The sequence below is a fragment of the Pholis gunnellus genome (genome assembly GCF_910591455.1).
Source record: "Pholis gunnellus genome assembly, chromosome: 14".
Classification (NCBI taxonomy): domain Eukaryota; kingdom Metazoa; phylum Chordata; class Actinopteri; order Perciformes; family Pholidae; genus Pholis; species Pholis gunnellus.
Window position 1 is genome coordinate 9,096,822 of NC_136541.1, and position 20,294 is coordinate 9,117,115.

The window sequence follows — 20,294 nt, forward strand, 5'->3', positions numbered from 1 at the left end:
GTAACATACTCAGTGTATTTTATCCTTATAAAGTTTAGCATCTGCTGTATTTATTAGTCTTTCTTATCCCTTCTGTTCAGCAATTTTAATTATATTTCAAAGGTAACAAAATAAACTTGCTCTGCCTCCCGGGTGACACAAATCGTACCCATCAGCCAGTGAAAATAACCACACTCAACCCTGCTTTACATAACCACTTTTTGCTTTAATGATTACAATCAAAAACATTTGTACAACATTTTCAACATTAGAAAATGGATGCAGATTTTTTGGGCTGACAGTAACTGCTATGAAAACAAACTGAGGGACGGAGAAGTGGGTACTGCGTGGAGATTAAGTAGAAAAAGAGCTGAATATATTGGAGGGACCAAACAGCTGGTGATGTATCAGAAGAAACGTCTGCGATAACGTATCCATTTTCAGAGCGTATGCATGGCGGACATGACATTTCTCTTATCTCTTGTTATTTGAAACAGAGAAGGACTCGTTGCCTATATGGAAGCTGCGTAATGAGAAGCTAAGATGCATCAAGCCATTACTATCTCTGGCCTTAGTTACAGTAGTAGTTATAACCGAGCACAGGAAAACATTTGTTTCTGATACACCCAAGTTCTGTGTTTTGCATCGGAGCCGAGCACAGAGATGGAGGAGGGGTGGATTGTGGGAAATAGAAGACCGCCACTCATCCTTTTTTTTTTTTTTTTTATCAAACACACAAAGAAAAATGAGGATGACAAAAGGGAATAGGAATTACTGATAAATAACAGTGGAATCAGAGCCATAAATAGACAGTATTGGATATTTAGGACCCTGGAGGGGTGGAGTCAGCTGAGGTGGAGGAGAACTGGCAGCTAGCCTTCAAGTAACGGGATATCCCAGTGCAGTGTCCTGTGTGTTGATTGGGCGGCTCTACATCATGGAGCAGGACGTTTTTCCTGGCTGCACGCCACCGTCCATCTTCTCTGCCTCCAGGATCATCCTGCGGAAAACTTCCACGGCCGTCTGAAAGGGAGCACACACACACACACACACACACACACACACAGGGCGCTGTCACATGTCTCAGTCAACACACTTTGAATTTTCCAGCAGCATATGCTTCATCCAGTGTAACCTCATAGACTTTAGGCACAACAAAGACGGCATTGTTTTTATGTGCATTTAAAGACAGCCAAGCACTGTGGTTTGCTAACTTGATTTGAAGCAGATAAACGAGACTTCCTGGTGATGAAACTTAGCCATGTTGGTAAGAATGGAAAGAGAGGGTGTTAAGCATTCATTCCTGTTGCACGTTTGTTGAGGGAAATGAGGGAAATGCAAACATGCTGTATCTTGGAGGGTGTGGTGGATAACATTTCTGGCCGCTTGGGGGCAGTGTAAAGAGTTATTTACACATCCAAAAGACCCAGAGCAGCATTAGCATTCATTTGGAGTCTCTTTCAGCGTTGGTTACAGGGGTTTTTAGATTGTTGTTTTTTGTGCAGAAAATAGCTGCCTGCTGTGGCTGGAAACAACGCTGATTAGCCATTAATCCAAAATGATCAGCTGAAAGACACTGACTCACTCTGTAGAGCTGAGGGGAACTAGTCGGGTAATAGATCTCCTTTTACATTACGCAAAGCCTTTTGATCCATTTGCAAAGTGATTGAATTGAATTGGCCATAAATTGTATCAAAGGGGATTTTTATAGTAAAAATCTTAAAGCAGGCACTGATTTGTCACTGAGATTTTTACAGCTCTTCTATAAACTTGGTGGAAAAAGACAGATTTAAACATAACGGCTGGATATTTTCCAATAATGCAACTTGATAGAATCTCTTTGTTAGACCCTTCCTGCCTGGTAAACACCCACGTCTTTCAAACTACATGCCCTCAAAGTTTTCCGTTACAAATTTGTTCTTCAAGCGTAAGCCCAGATACACCTGGTGACATTCAGGAACCTTGACAATTTAATCCTCAAATTCAAAACAAATACTATTTATTACAGCACAGAATAAATAGATAAAAGTTAAAAATGTCATTTTTTAGGGGTATCTTTTTAACAGACAATAAAATAGGCCTTGATAACAACCAAATCAAACATAAACAAAGTACTGATTATGATCTCTTACCTGGTTCTCTTTAGCTGAGGACTCCATGAAGGCAGCATTCCAGGATTCGGCTAATGCTTTTCCTTCTTCACAACTGATTACTCTTCAGAAAAAAAAGAAAACACAGGATGAAACATAAATAATTCAGAGTAAGGCTGCAGTTAAACCCAGTTGAAGTCTGCTTCCACTGAGTACGGTATATTTGCAGCGCTACACAAACGCAAACAAGACAAGTGGAAATGGATTCCCCCTTCTTTTGGATCATCCGTGAACCAAATATGTGATTAGCTACTGTCCATGGTGGACCTAATGTACAATTAAGGTGTGTGTTAGGACATACCGCTCCATGTGTAGGTCGTTCTTGTTTCCGACAAGCATAATTGGAACTCTGCATTAGAGGGAAAAGCAAAACGGCACGTTGTCATTTACGCATGATATATCACTTACTTCTTGGATGGCCTTGGCCGGCAAAAGAAGAAGAAGAAGCAGCAGTACTTACTGAACTTTTCCCACCATGTCCAATAGTTTTTCATGGATAACTTGTACAACTTCAAAGCTGGAACAAACAAGGGGAAAGTTTCTTCTTCAGCATTTCAACGCAGTTTCAACTCATTATAAAGAACGTCACGGCGATTTGTTTGCTTTTAAAAAGTGGAAGTACAATTATACCTTTTATTGGATGTAACGGAATAGACCAGAATGTAACCGTTGATATCTATGGAGTAGGTCTGCGGGAAGATGGAGTACTCATCCTATAGAGCAAGAAATTGTGAAGAGATTAGTATGCAAAGTTACAGGTTTGGAAGAGAAGAAATTAAAAGTAATTCTGACTAATTAAAGGGGAATACCACCGAAATTAAGAGTTCAAATATGTTATTTCTGTGGACTAGGAAAGGTCAGAGAATATTTTTGAACACGAGCTACTCTCTCTCAAGTCGTGTCTTATCACCATTTGTCACCATTTGCGAAACTCCCGAAAGACAGTTAAGGTTAGGCATTGAGCTTGAAGGGTGTCGGTTAGGATAGGCAGCGAGTCTCGCAAGAGTTTTTGTAATTTGTGGGTTAACATCGAGACACGAGCCTCTCAAAACCAGAAGCCAGAGAGTCTCAAACTGTCATCAAGTATAAAGTCTGGAGCTGCTCCATTGGGAGATGAAGCACTCTAGCTTTTGGATTTGGGAGAGAAATGTTCGTGTTGACAAATATTGTTTTGGGCTGTCTTCGACAAGAGGAATAACATGTATGAATTTTGAAAATGGGCGTAGTTTCCCTTTAATGACGCAGAATTTACACCCAACAAGGACATAACACAATCATAACACATATTCAAAACAAAATCAATCAGCATACCTGTCCTGCTGTGTCTACCAGCTGAAGATGGTACTCTTGTCCATTTATTGTGATCATTTTAGTAAACGCTACGGTTAAAAGAAAAGAGAAATTAGATATAATATAAATTAGAAATGAAACATTTTAATGGTTGGAGGGCAAAGATTTACTCAGACTGACACATAGCGAAAATACAACAGCATCTCTACTTGTACTATACTGCATCTTCATTACTCTATGTTTTTTAGAGTGCATATCTCTTTACAGATCCATTTTGGTACCACTGAGTTCATCCGGCACAAGAATGTCAATATCTGCCTGGAGATGGGTCACATTATCTACAGGACTTGAGGGATTGCACTGCCTGCAGCATCTCGCTGACACTCCACTTTATGCTAACCACCCAGAGATTATTTATAGACACGGACCACACACTCGAGAAACGCAGGGCTATATGAGAGCGAACATGTCGGGAAAGAGAAAAACAGCCTACAGGTAAAGTTTAGACTCAAATCTCTGGAGTGTCTGGAAATATGTGTGTTTAGGAGGTTGATGAATTGCAGCGTGTTCATCTCATTTGGAAAAAATGTACCGTTAAAGCACATTCGAGCAAAGTTCAGTCTCTAAACCAGGGATTTTCAAGTTTTTTCCACTTAAGTCAACCATGTTTAGCTTTGACCAAACACGACACCAGCTGACTTCTCCACAGTGCCTCAAAAGAAGGTTTTCTTCTTCTGGTGGAAACTGGTGAAATCAGCTGGTGTAGTGTTTGGACACATTGGCTTCGAGGAAACATCACGTCCTGCTGGGTAACACGGAGAAAGGCCCCAAGTTGTTGCTGAAAGCTTTGAAGCGCAGGATAAGTGGACTTTGTTAGGATATTTTATTGTTGAACAATTGTAATATTGATTCTAACCATGATGACAAATTGTTTTATTTTTCCTTTTCCTTTTCAGAATTGAGGTTTTAAGGACAGAAGCTTTCATAGGTTGTTCAGATTGTAAAACCGTCTGAGACAAATTTGTGATGTTGGGCTCTATAAATAAAACTGACTTGACTTTGTATAATAGAGAGCTTTGACCAACAGCCTGATAACCAAACATGACTTTACACATGATTAACTGATGAATCACAGCAGGAAAAGTGTTTCACATATTTGCATAAAAAAGAGAAGCATATTCAAGTGTCAGGATATTTGTCAGGGGTGGGCCACTTTGCTTGAAGACCACATCTGCTAACGTCATAAAAACTACATACACGTCTATGAAATACAACATGAGGGTCAAAAAGAGCAGAGGGACTACTACATGCATGTAAAAGCTTGTGTATTCAAGTGTGGCTATTGTTCAGACTGTCATCTACTCGCCACTTACTGTTTTCTATTGTTGGGTCATAGGAGTCCACAAACTGCCCCTCCACAAACTGAATTGTCAAGGAGGACTTTCCTGCAAAACACAAAGGAATATTGTAAACAGGGACCCTTTACATGTTGGAATATCATTGGAAATGTAGAAATCAAGAGTTAAAAGCTTCAAAATATTGGATTGCAGTCCCTCACAACTAGTGTCCATCAACCAAGGACTGTGACTCAAGATGACAAAAGGATTTATTACTGAAAACCACAAAATAAAAAATAAATAAAATCATCATGAGAACATCAGTGAAACCTAAAATGACCTACCAAAGCCTACAAAATGAGCAACACAAACATATATATTAGTACTATGGGATTAATAACATGTGTTTTATAGGGTAGGTATGCAGCCATAAACACAATCCAAGTCTCTGTGGGAATATTACAGAGTTTGGCGTTAGTGCTGGTATGCTGGCTGGGCCTAAAGTCATCTGCGTGTGCCATCTTGCCATCATGCACATCCTTTACGCCGCATCCGAATTGCGCTCCTTTGGTTTCAGATGGTATGAAATGAACCGCACAGCAATGCGTCAAATCCCGGAGGTCCTTCAGGCCTTTCACAAAGCATGACACTCACTGACCAGGGTTAGGGTCACTGATGGAAACGTATCGATAAGGACAGTCAGAGTAAAATAAATAAATATCTACATGTATGTTGAACACATTACGGGAGGCCTCATGATAAAAACCCGCAAGGCCACGTCTCACCTGGTGGCGCTCCATCGTCCGCTGTGAGATGATGCACGGCTGATCCTCCCTATAATTTAAGTCTAATAGGCTACGGGAGGCGTAAACGGCTCGCATGATGGATTTCAATTCGTACAAAAGGCCGCTGAAATTGAGCCTCAGCGTCTTATCTGAGGCCCGTAAGGTGCCATCTCTCACCCCCCACAGACACACCTCATCCCTGCTGTGCGTCGTCGGGTCGGGACTCACCTACGGATCTGTAGCCGAGGATGGCGATTTTTCGTGATTTCGGCTGCGGCATGTCTCGTCCTGGTTATCGCATCTAGTCCTCGGGGTGTACCGCAACCTCCAATGGCATCCAAATTCAATGCGAGGAGAGATTCGACATACAGCCAGATGACAGCAGGAGTCCCTCTTCTTTGCTCTTCTATTTTTTTTTTTTAAGATGATCTTTACGTCCACGGCCTGGAAAATAACGTTATTTCAGGTCATATATTTAAAAAGCATGGAGTATCCTCAATAACTGCGTCACTCCCCTTTGCGATGTAATGAATTAGTAATTACTGCTGCGTCCTAATTGGCTACACGCGGGGCGAAGGCGGGCACCGATGCCTGTTGTAAAACTCTGATTGGATGAGACGGCTGTTCGTCAAGCGGTTCTGCCCATCTTCTGGAATGTGATTGGCTGCTGCACGCGCTGTGGCGTGCCAGCTGGTCGGGAGCAACGTCATTCATTTCTGTTGAGCCAAAGAGCAGGGCTACCGGCATTACTGCTCCAATTAAGACGTCGTTATTTGTATGTATTTCATTTTTGACACGGACACACTGTGGTAATTCTGTAATGACCACAGAGAGACAAAATAAGTCGCTACAAATATATAAATCATCATACAGTTCCCATAGTGGTTATATAGTAGTCCCATCACCCTGAATGACCCTAAAATAAGATCACAGTAATTATTTAGCATCAACGACACACCATTTCCCATAGACATATTGTATTCAGTGGTGGAAAGTGACTACGTACATTTACTGCAATACTGTACTAGAGTACAATTTTGAGGGACTTGACGTGAGTATTTTCAGTTTCTGCTACTTTATACTTCTACTCCACTTCGTGTATTTGATGACTTTAGTTACTGAGCAGTCCTGTCTGTTTTGTCATCCCCAGGATGTGGCATCTAGCTTGAACCAGCTAGAGGAAATGGAAGCAACACAATCACACTGCAGGGCTTCAGTTAAAAAGTGAGATGATACTGTTTTTCTTCTTCTTTTTTTTATTTATTTTTTTAAATCTGTGTAGTGAGCTTTAGACCTTGGCGTCCTTTTTACAAATCTATTACCAAGACACAGTTGTCTTGGTATAAGGTCAGTAAAGTAAATGTTTGCTACTTTATTTCTATTGACAAGAAGACAATGCCATTTCTCCAACAGACTTGCAGGTTAATGATAGACACACCCTTCACCAGCAGTACTTCTGAAACCCTTTCTTTACTTTTATCTTCATTTCAGGTCTTGGAAGTGGAATTGATTGTAGTTTGTTGTCTAGTCCAGCCTTCCCAGAAAACAGAAGACACACACAATTAGAACTTAAAAAATGGCAATGTCTAATTTATATCATCATCATCAAATCATTGGAATATGAGGCTGATAATAAAGTGAAAACAATTAACCAAGTGTCAAATTTTCAGTGTATTTATTATTACTTTTTCCATTATCAGCCCTCTTGACATTGAACAACACTAGTAGGTTCCCTGAATACGAGCTCAGATCTCATTGCACAGAACCAGAACACAAAACCAATATTTTGGGAATTCTACCAGATTGGAATAAAGCTCTTCTTCGCCTACTCTCACGTTAGCCAGTAGATGTCCCCGTAACACCATTTATACCTCCTACAGGAACCACTTACACCGCCAGAGGACTGTGTGTACATGCTCAAACTATTATATATTTCAACAGAAACAGCACCGTATAATTATTGTTTATTTCCATCCATCTCTTGTGTTTGGTTCAAACTGACTCAGCACTGTTCCAAACAGTGTAACTCTGTGCCTCAACAACCTCACATAAATCAGACTACACACGTCCCTGATTATCTGAGCTGATAGTGTATTGCGTTATCGATGTTAAAATACCCACGTCTTAATATAACTGTGGCCTTAAACCCAACCACAGGCATGCAACAATACTTCATAGGCCTCAGTTAGTGGGTTAAACCCATAGACAGACTCGAGGAATTCAAGGCAGGCGTGGTGAAGGTGGTGAGATGATGAGAGCCCTCTTTGCTTTTAAAATCTAATGTTTCTTATGTGTGTCAATCACTTGTTAGTAATCCACAAACACCAATGATGAACCCTGTAAAACTGATTTTTTTTTTGCTGAAATTCTATAGTTTTTTCCACACATCTCAAATGCCAATTCAGAGAGTTTTGGAGCAAAACTCTTGAAGTAATTATACACTCTCTCAAAAAATAGCCCATAGACTCAAGGGTGTGCAGTTTTTTCATGCCCTGTGACCAATGAAGTCCCCTGTTACCCTGTCACGTCCTGGGCTATTACTACTTAATCACAGAAATGTCCAACTCCCCCCCGTCTGTAAGACCCAACTGTTTTGCCTCCACACACACTTCTCAGCACTGGAGACAAGAAATCACTGGTGTCAGCAATAGGCGATTTGTTCTGCATGACATTGGGTGTCAAAAAAAACCCTGAAAATGGCTGAAGGGTGCCTGCAATCACTGGACACACACATACACACTCATGCACACGAACTGCTGTCACTTTCTCTGCTTCTCCCTCTTCCAATCTCTCTCCCTCTTTCTCACGCACGCACACACGTACACACACACACACACACACACACACACGCTCTCAGGAAATTATGATGACCAAGAATAGGTCACACTGGTAATACAGCCATGTTCTAGCCAGGGATTAGAGTGTGCTGACAAAGGCCAACAATAAATACCCCCTGTGAGAACAACAGGTGTCTGACAAGATTGTTTTACTTTAATAAAGGGCTTACTCAAGCCTCAGAGAAATAATACATTAAGCTCTTTTAGACATGTTGGCCTTTCGTAGCTTCGTCTCTTGTGATTGGGAAATTAATTTTTTCACCCCAACAATTAATTTCACAGAATCTCGCGTGCATCGGGACGGAGACGTGATTAAGGCGCTTGATTGTGAATGTCACGAGATCACTATTTTTTTTTGCAACGAACCATGTTGCAGGTTAAGTTAAAGAATTCACTTTAGATTTGCAGCCTCACCTCACATTTCTTGAGCTATGCGAGCCAGTAGACATGCAGCTGGAGCTCGTGTTTCTGAACCCTGGGTGTGTGGCACCGGCGCCAGCCTCTTTCAACTCGCTGTGAAAGCACCCCTGGCTCTGTTAGTATGCCAGCCTGAGCGCCAGCGGAGCGAGTCAGCCACATCCTCCAGCTGGGTCTGTGCCACCAACGGGCACCTGGACCCACTCGCAAACCTCATGAAACCCAATGCATATTTAACCCGGAGGAACGCGTTCGTGTGGCATCTTAAACCAGAGAGGCTGCATGTCTGCATGATACCTGGAGGACACCCGTTGCACCTTTATTTCACCCATTTTTGAGACTTTAATCAGCCTACTGGGTGTAACGCAGCCTTTTTTAACTGGCAGATTCACAGTTCAGGCTGTGCCTCAGCTGTTGGACCGAGTCCAGAGTCACACAGACCTGAAAGACAGCCATCGTTATCCAACTCTCACAAGGTGTCATTGTAGGGATCCAATGATTACCATATCAGCACCACATGAAACATTAATGTCTTGCTGGCAGTGATGGCCTGGCAAGCATCCTAATTTCTCGAACAGAGCTTGTCAGATCCTATTGTTTCAAGTTTGGGTGACATGAGCGGAAAAGTCATCAGTGATTGAACTCGTGATGAGACCGGGCTGTCACATGTGGGCCAAATAAACACTTTGCAATACGGGTTCCTCCAACACACCTGACACACCACTAAAGCCCAGTGCATGTAGACAATACACTTGCATTATTCTCACTCACTTCAACATATGGGCAGCAATTCAGTGGGCTGGAATCAGGCTACTTCAAGATGGCTTTTTGAAGTAATAATTGTGTTCGCGCCAAGTCAGTCCCAGACTCCATTTGCTGGCCGTGCATCACATAAGCAGTCAAGCCACAAACAGAGTGTACTATCTGTGGAACCGTGGCTGTTTGGACTTTGGGACCTTGTCACAATATTATAAAGTATAAAGGCAGATGACCTCAGCCATGTCAAATGAGCAACACCAGCCGTTAAATGTTTTTGAAACACAACGACAAAAAAGAAAGAAAGGCATCTGTGAAAACTGAGTCCAAAATGTTGGACACAACCTGTTTCAGCTTCTCTCCTCCGGTGGGCGCTCTGGAGCACTGTACACCAAAACAACTAGACGCAAGAACAGGCTGTCACGTACAACACTTAACATTAGTGAGGGTGAGGAAAAATCTGTAACTTTAAGCAATCACTCTATCTGAATATAAATATTCGGTAAATATCATCACTGTCAATATAAATCCAAACATGTGCTGTCATATATATATTAGCAACCTGGGACATTAATCATTACATTTTGAGACCTGCACCCTTTGCATTCTGCAAAATTGCACTATTGTCTTACTGTTTTCATATTTCATTGTGTTGTTTACTATGTTCAGCTTATAAACATTAAGAAAACCACAAAAATATCCTTTCATACATACACATACTTATCCAATACAACGGATTCTGATTGGATGCACTCATAAAAGCTATAAATGGCTTTTCATTTGTTTCATTGTTACTATTTCCAAGGTCAAAAACAAACTGAATTATATTTCCTATCTGTTTTTGTTGTTGTGCATTTGATTGTTTTATATTGTTTTGATTCATCCAACTTAACTTTTTACAGTATATTTCCTGTGATGGTTGGAGGTGCACTGGTGAGACTACTACTTGAGGTTTCACTAAGATACTATTTTCCATTGGCGGTCTGAGGGGAATGGCCACATGGTGGCTGCAGCCCAGGCTCACACGCAGTAGATGCCTCACAAATTAGCCGGCATCAGGCTCTGTATCTGATGCAGCTTTGGAGGAGGAGTTCATTACTGCCACTCTCAGGTCTCTGCATGAGCTTTCAGGGAGTGACGAGGTCAGAGCCTGACCAAATAAATCAATAGACCTTATTGCCGTCCCAAAGCATTGATGGGTTATCACGTCATGATTACTGTACAACTGCGGCCCGCTGTACGACTGTTTTCGCTTCACACTCAGTGGCCTGTAGGAGAAGCAGTGAGCAGGTGAGACCCAGATAGGCCGCTCGGCGGTACTTCATCACCCCGCTTGTTGTTGTCACAGCTACAATTGGTTTGTACACCCCATCTGCTGCATCAGCAAAGTCGGGACTGATTTGGTCACTTTGGAGCCCAGTTAGCTTTGCTCACTTGCACTTCCCCGTTGATTCCAGCCCATCACTACAAATGGTATCTTTATGCGGCGGAGTTAACCCGGATAGCGCTCTTCCCCTGGGCACCTTTATTATCTATTCGTCATGTTGTCCCAGTTTATCTCAAGATGAATCTGGCTGCTTCACTACAGATCTAACTACAGATACCTGGCGTGTGGCCTGGGGAGAGAGATTAGGAGATTACTAGATACTCAGCGGAGGTGCTTGAGTTAGAGTTGATACGGAGGTGAAAAATATTCCGAGAAGATGCAGAATGGCTACGAATCTGTGTTTGTGCTCTCTTAGCACCGATTTGTCTTCACAGTAGGCTTGAATATATTAAAACTGCCTTGATAAATAGTCATTACCACAGTGACAATTTGCACAAACAGCCGTGGGGCAACCTCCGTGTGTCCAAACTGGTAAATAAATGAACATTTGAAACATTGCAATGAAATGTTGTTCTCCTCGTGTTCAGCCTCTAAGCTGACTTGTTGGACACTCCTTCAAATTTTCCTCCCCACTAATTTGCATTGCTAACTAGATCCTTTGTGTCACCTGGAGATCTGGGCAGAGCACAGTTGCAGCCAATTTCCAGATGGCAATTCAAATGTGTGACATGTCCTCAATTTTTTTACTAAAACGCAGGGCTGCTTCCACAGACTCCATTAGCTTGGGGGATGCGTGCGCGTGCACAAATGGAAAGTGGAAAGTGTCCAGTGGTGTGAATATTCACATCTGCACCTGCTGAATAATAGACGATTATCTTCTCAGGTGGCTCATCCACCCCATTCACATGCTCTCTCCCATTTCATGGCGCTAATTTTGTCTAGAATACCCAATAGGCTTGGCAAAATGCATATTTCTTGTCTCTTAGACCTGATCTTGTCTTGTATTCTGTCTGAAGAGGGAACATATTCTTCAATATGAGTGCTGGCTTCAGGGAGCGTGACTGCACTATAGACTCTAAAGAGCCTCAGGTCTTGGCAGGTACTCCTTACATTTCAACAGAGGAGAGACACCCACGGCAAATTTGGTGGCAGCAAGGCCATATATCATCTGTCATCGCCAGGAGCCTCCACAGTAATGAACAAGTAATAATGGTATATATCTTGAACTTGAGTCTCTAAAGGTAGCTCATCCAGAGTCATTATGGTGCCACATAACCAGATGAGCTTTCTCAAATGAGACCGTTTTTGTCACCCCGAGGACTGGAGGGTGTAACTGTTCTCACAGTGAATAACTCATCCTCATTTGGTGCTAATGGGACTCCGTATTAAGGTGTTGTGTGTGAATGCGGGAGGAATGGTAAATCCCATTTTCTTGTAATTCAAAGCTCAAGCTGTTTCCACACATCTGTTCCTCCGGTAGAAAGGAAGATTCATTTGGAGAAAAAACAACAACAACATGCACGGGATAAAAAAGCAGCATTAAATGAAGATTCATGCCTCACAGGATTATGACGAAGTGCTAGGCGACGGAGTGTTATGGGGAAGTATGTCATGATGACATCTCTCTGTCACAGAAACGAGCTCATTCGCTCTGTCCATTCATCCACCTACCCATCTCGCTTCTCTCCCACCCTCTCCCTCCATCCATCAATCCATCTCCGCTTTTTTTTCCCAGGTATGGCAATGCTACAGTTAACCCATAATGATTGATATGCATATGAAGCAATGGGTTTCCTGCATATTTGACAGCATGTGTTCTGAGCCTCATGTTGCCACTCTGGGGATGTGTTTGCACAGGGATGGGAGATGCTCTGACGGTTACAGCTGAGGTGTCATTTCTCATGTAAATAGAGGATGGCAGGATGTAGCGATCCTGCTGTTTGTGAAATTAGCCGCGGCACACATATACACAAGAGCAGCACAAACTGAGGGCTGTATAAAGACTTTGTGATAAAGTGTCCGCCAGAAGCCAGTTTCCACACAAAGTTACCAAGATATGAAGGCGTTAACATTTAATGCAAACTGTCCGGAGAGACATGCTGCACAAGCAGCTGCCTGAATAGACAATGCACCCCAACAGCCCCCCAAGAGCCCGACACCTCCAGTGTCCAATTCAGCAAACACATGATTCAACCTGTCATTCATAAGTGCTGATGTAGCCGTGCTCAGAGCAGAGCCACCGAGTCCCCAGAGTTGGATATCGCTGCTAACTGTCATCCAAGTACTTTGATTACTGGGCTGGGAGAAGAATGATGACTATGGCCACTTTAAGTCCTGGTCAGACTCTATGATTCTGTCAAGGAAAGTGGATCACGTCCAAGGTCCCATTTAGACCCCTAACATTTATATAACGTGTTCACGGCGCATGAATGTAGACCTCTGTTGCAAAAACTCTGTTAAGCACTTGAGTGACACCGCCTTAGAAAACGATTCGTGCCATGAAAACAAATATGAATTACGATGTTTATTTTGTGAAACTAAAGTAAATTTCGGTCCTTATTTGACAAAATTACAATTATATTTCTAAGTTGTTTTTACAATGATTAGAGAAGGTTACACTTTATTCAATCCACCTATTCACCATTTAGCAGTTTTATCATATTTAATACATTCATTATAACACACTGTTATCTAGTTAAAAGCAGATATTAGGTCTTTTTGAGTGTTTATTGATAAAGTTGTCAACAACGTGAACATCCATAACTGCATGCTACAACAGATAATGTCTGACAGTATAATACAACCCAGCTTTAATTATATAAAACATGTCTTCATATGAGACATTATGATAGTTGAAAGTACTGTACATTAATACTATAAATGTCATAGTTATATTTGCTTATAATTCTACAATTACAGTGTTTATATAATACAATATAAAAATGTTAGATAGATAGCTACAGATAAATACAATAACTAAAATAGAGTAAATATAAAATACAATTAAAGAAAAGTGTTACAGAGTACAATACTAAGACCTAAACATTAGCAGTATGGTTGGCACAGCAGCCAAGTGTACACGCTGTACTGTACATGCTGTACATGCTGTACACTCTGGACACTGGTCTATTAACTCTGTGAAGCAAAAGGGATCCTCCTCTGTTGCTCTTTCTGAAGTTTACCTGATTTTTTTTTGTTTTATCTGAATTGATCCTGTAAGGGTAGAAGGTGTCACACGATTGTAAAACAATACGGAAACAAACTTTTAATTTGGAGTTAGAAAAAACTTGACTTCACTAAGGGTTTAGCGCCTGTTGCCTCACAGCAGGAAGGACCCGAGTTCAAACCAGGCTAGCTAGGGCCTTACAATGTGCAGTTTGCTTGTTCTCCTCTGTCTGCGTGGCTTTTCCTCCAGATACTTTGGTTGTCCTACAGTCCAAATGGACAGTGGTGGAGGAAGTATTGACAGCTTTTACTAAAAGAGGTATACTGCACACCTCTAAACTACATGATATGACAGTATTTGGATGAAACAACATCTATGCTGGGGTAAATATTGACATATCTTACAAAATATATTTTAAAAATGGCATACTATGGGTTCAACATTGCTCAACATGCCATATACTGTTGTAAATCAGCCTTGAACCTTGCAAGACCAATGCTGAGATGGAGTCGACCATTTGGGACCCGTCTACGTCATGAAATTTGCTCTGAATTGTAGTGGAATATAAGTATAAAGTAGCATGAAATGGAAATACTCCCTGTAGTACTGTAGGTGTGAATGTCTTTTTCTGTATGACTCTCGGTATGATATCTCCACCGCCCCGTGGCTGTGGCCTGATCAGGCAGACATACGGTAGAAAGTAATCACACGACTCAAGCTAAATACAGAAAGAAATATAATATTCTATAATATTCATTCTGTTCTAATTTGACATTTTGAAAGGAAGTGGAACAAATAGCTTTCAGTGAATGCTACGCAGATACTTAGAGAACTTTTTTCGAGAAAAAGCGTGAAGAACTTTTTGCCTCATTGTGTGAGTTGCTTCGGGGAAAGACAAATTCAAAAATGCAAATCTCTACAGTGTACGCTTTTACATGAAGAGGGATTCTCCCCTCGGGGCCACATGAATGAGATTTTGAATAGCAGTAGAGTTTTCTAGGAACACTCTGGAATGTTCTATAACCTTTTGCACTTGAGATTAAACCAGCTCATGTCTGCGCATAGGGTTCCACTAATACCTTTAAGAACTGCTCCTCTTTTGAGAGATGATTCAGTGTTTTAACGGCTGTCGGCTTGGTGGCATATTCAAGAGATCATGCACAAAGGTTCAGTGGCCGACACAGGAAGAAAAAAAGTATGAAGAGATTATGGTCGCCCCGCAATGGTATGTCAAATATCTGAATTATTTTAAGTGCGAAATGCAATGCACATAGAGAAGATAGCAGGTGTAGTTAACAGAATAATGTGTACCACGTGAGAACCAATGTATTTCTGTGTGTTACGCTATGTGATCATGGCAGTAACGTCATCTGATTGAGCTCACACCGCATCCTATCCGCAGCGCCGCCCTGCAGTAGTGGGAGGGGAGCAGGGTGCTATCTGTGGACATGCAAAGTGACAGGACCAGCTGGGGTTTGAAATCCAGTAAGACAGGCAGTTGGTCTGGGAGAAGCAGACCACGAGCCCCCATAGCGCTCAATTACAGCAGCCCGCAACTCAACTCGGTGAGAGAAACTCAGTGTAGCTGCCAAACATCAGCACTTCTACGACAACCTGTAGAACTGATCATGCTCTGCGTGGCTGTTTCAAGAACTTTGGAGATCAATCAGCAGCCATCACCCTTAGCGATCCTCTTATTGTTGGTGATCAGCTAATCGCATGCTGACATCTTGTTATAGGCGACAGAATCAACAGCCCTGCAGGGGACGATGGGTGGGAAGCAATCTCGCAGTTTCTCCAACAAGAAGCTGAATGAGGTGAGTGTTAGTCAAGGCAGGAAGAGTGCTGGGAAAGAGGACCAGCCCAGCCTGTCCTCGGCCGCCGAGAGGATCCGTAGACACGCCACGGTGCACTTTGGCTACAGCACCCTCAGCCTGGCCATGCGGGCCCTCGATGAAACTCCCTCTGAGCTGTGGGAGCTCCGGGAACTACAAAAGCTAAACTTATCCATGAACTGCCTCTGCTCTCTGCCCCCTGCCCTGGGCGCTCTGGAAAATCTGGTGATCCTCAACTTGTGGGGTAACAACCTGTCCAGCCTCCCGGCCGAGATCAGCCTCCTGAAGAAGCTACGCGTGCTTTTCGCCTGTCGCAACCGCCTGAGCGAGGTCCCAGAGGAGCTGGGCTCCTGCACCTGCCTGGAGGTGCTCAGTCTGGCCAATAACCAGATCACGGGCCTCCCCGGCAGCCTGGCAGCCATGCACAAACTGACCAAACTCAATCTCAGCCACAACCGCATCGCACACATCCCCACCTGCGTCTACAGCATGAAGGGCCTGGTCTTTCTCCATCTGGCTTGCAACCGCCTGGAGACCATTGCGGACCAGATCCAGGACTTGGTGAACCTGAAGATCCTCATCGTGGAGGGAAACAGTATCCACACACTGCCTAAGACGCTGTGCTCCCTGGAGTCTTTAGAACTTCTCAATGTTGACTTCAATGACCTGCAAAATGTGCCGATGGAAATGTACCTGCTGAGCAGGCTCGGGAGGTTGGCCTGCCACCCGCTGGATAAAGGACTTCATATTATCCACAACCCCCTCCTCAAGCCTATCCAGGAGGTGCTACAAGGGGGACTCAGTGCCCTCTATAACTACCTCAAGCCCACGTGAGGCACTACCACTGTGTGTGCATTTGGTTGTGCATTTGTGTGTGCGTGTGTGAGTGTGTGTGTGTGTGTGTGTGTGTGTGTGTGTGTGTGTGTGTGTGTGTGTGTGTGTGTGTGGGTGTGTGTGTGGGTGTGCATCTAAAAGAGTCATAATGGGATGTTGGCACCAGTCGGCACGTGGTAGTCATGCTGTGAGCCATAGCTGTTGCCACAAACGGCCTAATTGTATTAAGATATTATCTACTCAACACAAATGACCAGTATTCAGTATTAATATTATTATTTCCTGTTTTTTTATGTAATGTAAAAGCTGGGTTAAAAATAAACAACAAGTAACTGCTGTGTCGTGTGCAAACATTTGTTAATCCACAGCAAAGGGTTCAGAGCAAGTCGCTTGGCTCACTCAGAAATTCACAGGTCTACATTTGGGGGCCGATTACTGGTCAGTTGATCTTGTTTGGCCTGTGGCAGAGAGGAGGCACGGGGGGAAGTTCAGCTACATATCACCAGCCTCTTTGTTGGATTCAGGTCATGGGGATCAGGTGCGTGAAGTCAGTGGAAACAATGATGGAGGGGGGGGAGCTTAAGATCTGCAAAAATAATAAAACAACACACAACAGGGATTTAAACTCTGATTAAATGTTGTTCCACTCCATCAGATCAGAGCAGGGCTGCTGGATGGGGGGTCCTCTGAGGTTGTCGGGTGTTGTCACACAAACCATTTGAAGCGATGGAAAAAAAAACTTGATTGAAAATTGCTTCACGAAAAAGATGTGGACTACTGTGGAACAAATTGTTCAATTCAGTTCAAATAATTTTAAGCAAATGTCTATGTAATTAAAGGCCAAGAAGCTTCTAAGTGGACATTTGATTTTAGATTATTTTGTTACAAATATGCAGTTATTGCCAATTTGGATCAGCAATTACAATAGCACGCCAAATACACATCAAGCAAAAATAAGCACAATAATGAATTAATATAGTCATCATGTAGACCCTATTATGCAGAAATGTTCAAATATGTAACATGTTATCAGTATTTTATAAAGTGTAAATCTTGGCTAGAAAAATTGCATGCCTGTCCAGCAAGGACTTAGGTAATGGAAATAAAAGTTTAAAAAGAGCTGCTGTAAATTAAACGGAGTTTGTGTCAACTTGGCTGCCCAAATATGAATGGGGTTTAGATGTCACAACATTTAAGACAAGTACAGATTGAAGGTGCTATATAAAAGTGACCTCTGTTGGTATGTACCTGTTACTACTTTAGTCAAAGTGAATGCTGGACTATCCTCTCTCTCTCTCTCTCTCTCTCTCTCTCTCTCTCTCACACACACACACACACACACACACACACAGGCACACAAACAACCCACGCATTCATGATGGATGAACCCCTCCTGAATAAGTCTTTGTCCTAGATAGTGATCATGGGACATGTTGTCAAATAAAGCTCCTATAAAGATATTGCATCAATGTGAGTCAGATGACCTGAATTCAGGTGTTCTGTGGTTGTGTTACTATTTTAGTGATAATACAAAATACAATGACTTTGGCGTCTTGTGCCACTTGTTCAGCATTAACAGAACATATACATGTATATATTATATATATATATATATATACATGTATATACTGTATCGTGGTAGACAGACACATTCCATCAGTAACTAACAGTCTAAAACAATTATTCTGATTTCATCATCGAAAGGTCAGGGGTCTTTTGAAACGCAAACATTGACCTGTGTACAGTCAAGTAAAACACACTTCTGTGACAATTAATTAAAATGAATCTTGCACCTCATTCCACTGAACGTTTCTCACTCACTCTAGTGGTCAGCTGTACACCGGGGATCACCCATGACTGCACTTAGCAGGCTTTGTAGGATTTGCTGATCCCATTTAATTGCTGCGTGCTCCGATAACTGTGCTTTATAATGAGACACTGTGCAAAATATAACAACTGGGGGAGCACACATTGACACCCGTGTTCTTCATTCAAAGGTATTTTGCATTAATAAGCCAAAGCTTGGAAAACAGTTTAGCATCACCAGCAGCCAGTGACTTCCCATAATGAAGGACAGCTAATCAATCTCATATTGAACTTTTGACAATCAAGGCATGGGATAATCAGAATGGAATTAAATGTTAAAATCACTGTTGTTCGGCAGCCACATGAGGAGAAGCGTAATAAGGCTTTCTGTGGAGAGAAGTTTCTGTGATTTATTCAGTCACACTGAGACTCCTCACATAGGGTGAGGTGATTGGCATTATTGACAAACAGCATTATACTGACACTTATGTCAATTACTACAACATATTATTTAGCTCATCATTCTTATGTTTAACTGATTCAAACTGTCCCTGCGGGGAGAAATATGAGTGAGAATAGATTTACTGAAGGCTGACAGGTTCTTCCTTGGCTGGCGTCGGCTCTCCACAATGAAATGTCAATATCACCTATTCAGTAGCACAGTATGTTGTTCAGAAATCAGCAACAGTGAGTCACTGAAATGGTAGGCCGCTGTTATAACCTTTGAGGATATGGAATCTTTTGATCCGGGTCTGGTATCAATTTTGGAGCCACTTCCTTCCTGTCCAATCACTGTAATGTCATAGTGTTTCTGTATCTTGCTTTGAGAGCACGATGAAAGTAGCCAAAGCTCGTGAAAGGTTACTGGGTAAAAATAAAAGTGGCAGGTACATGGCACAGGGCTTGTTTTTGTTATTACAGATGAAAGCGTTCATTGATTCCAATACAGGGGTTCTTAATCATTTTTAAGCAGCTCTTTTACTTTGACAAAATGGAAATGATGATTTGATTGAAAAATCAAATATCCAAATATTGAGCCAACTGTAGCATCTGAACACTACATGTCGTGATTGATGAAGCTTGAAAAGTAGCTAATACGCAGTAGAAAAAGTCTAAATAGTTAGCAAAGCAATTGATAAAAGGTAGAAAAAGTAAGCGAAAAATAATGGATAAATGGTGGAAAAGGTTAGCTAAAATAATGCTGGAAAATTGTCAAAACTGTTAACTAAAAGCAAAATGGTGAAAAAGCTAAGCACTGGATAAATGTTTGAACTAGATTAAAGTCGTGGCAAATGACCGACTTCGGCTTCTCCAAGTTGTACAAATGAAAACCTGTAAACCTGACAAAAACGGATTTTTGAAAGAAATTGCTAACAATAACCACTTCTATGTAAAATCCAGTCTAAAATCAATACAAAAGAACACATTTGGAACACAATGGTTGGTGTTGAAGAGGTAAGATATAGGCCAATTTGTTGAACATGATTTAGGACTGTGTTTATGAAGAACCTAAAACACAGCCCTCAATCACACACTCACAAACACTCTCTGTCTCTCTCTATCGCTCTCTCTCTCTGTCTCTCTCTATCGCTCTCTCTCTCTGTCTCTCTCTCTGTCTCTCTCTGTCTCTATCTCTATCTCTCTCTCTCTCTCTCTCTCTCTCGGCGAGTGCAAACCATAATGCTATCCATTCATTCCTCCATCCAATCGGAGGAGTTTACATTCTCATCAATTCCCATGACAGCTCGGCTCAGACTGGTATTCATGCATTCCTG

The 20,294-nt window shown here is 42.0% G+C and overlaps 2 protein-coding genes across 2 annotated transcripts; one reads left to right on the forward strand and one right to left on the reverse strand.

Annotated features, from left to right (window-relative positions):
- Positions 1 to 265: 265 nt before the first annotated feature.
- On the reverse strand, positions 266 to 6,042 carry rheb (Ras homolog, mTORC1 binding). The gene is made up of 8 exons (XM_079173846.1): positions 5,770 to 6,042; positions 4,793 to 4,864; positions 3,441 to 3,508; positions 2,760 to 2,842; positions 2,590 to 2,646; positions 2,431 to 2,478; positions 2,112 to 2,193; positions 266 to 1,002 (listed from the first exon to the last, which is right to left on the reverse strand). The coding sequence occupies exons 1-8, from the start codon at positions 5,819 to 5,821 to the stop codon at positions 910 to 912; spliced, it is 555 nt and encodes a 184-aa protein (XP_079029972.1). The 5' UTR covers positions 5,822 to 6,042; the 3' UTR covers positions 266 to 909.
- A 9,771-nt stretch (positions 6,043 to 15,813) lies between these two features.
- On the forward strand, positions 15,814 to 16,713 carry LOC306705731 (uncharacterized protein; the record flags this gene model as incomplete). The annotated part of the gene is made up of 1 exon (XM_079172560.1): positions 15,814 to 16,713. The coding sequence occupies one exon, from the start codon at positions 15,814 to 15,816 to the stop codon at positions 16,711 to 16,713; it is 900 nt and encodes a 299-aa protein (XP_079028686.1).
- Between the last annotated feature and the right edge of the window lie 3,581 nt (positions 16,714 to 20,294).

Excerpts from the sequence above, each read along its gene's own strand:
- rheb (XM_079173846.1), bottom strand. The coding sequence starts at position 5,821 with ATGCCGCAGCCGAAATCACGAAAAATCGCCATCCTCGGCTACAGATCC. Across the intron at positions 3,509-4,792 it reads TGACCCAACAATAGAAAACA|CGTTTACTAAAATGATCACA; the intron begins GTAAGTGGCGAG and ends TTTTAACCGTAG. Across the intron at positions 2,647-2,759 it reads TCCGTTACATCCAATAAAAG|CTTTGAAGTTGTACAAGTTA; the intron begins GTATAATTGTAC and ends TGTTTGTTCCAG.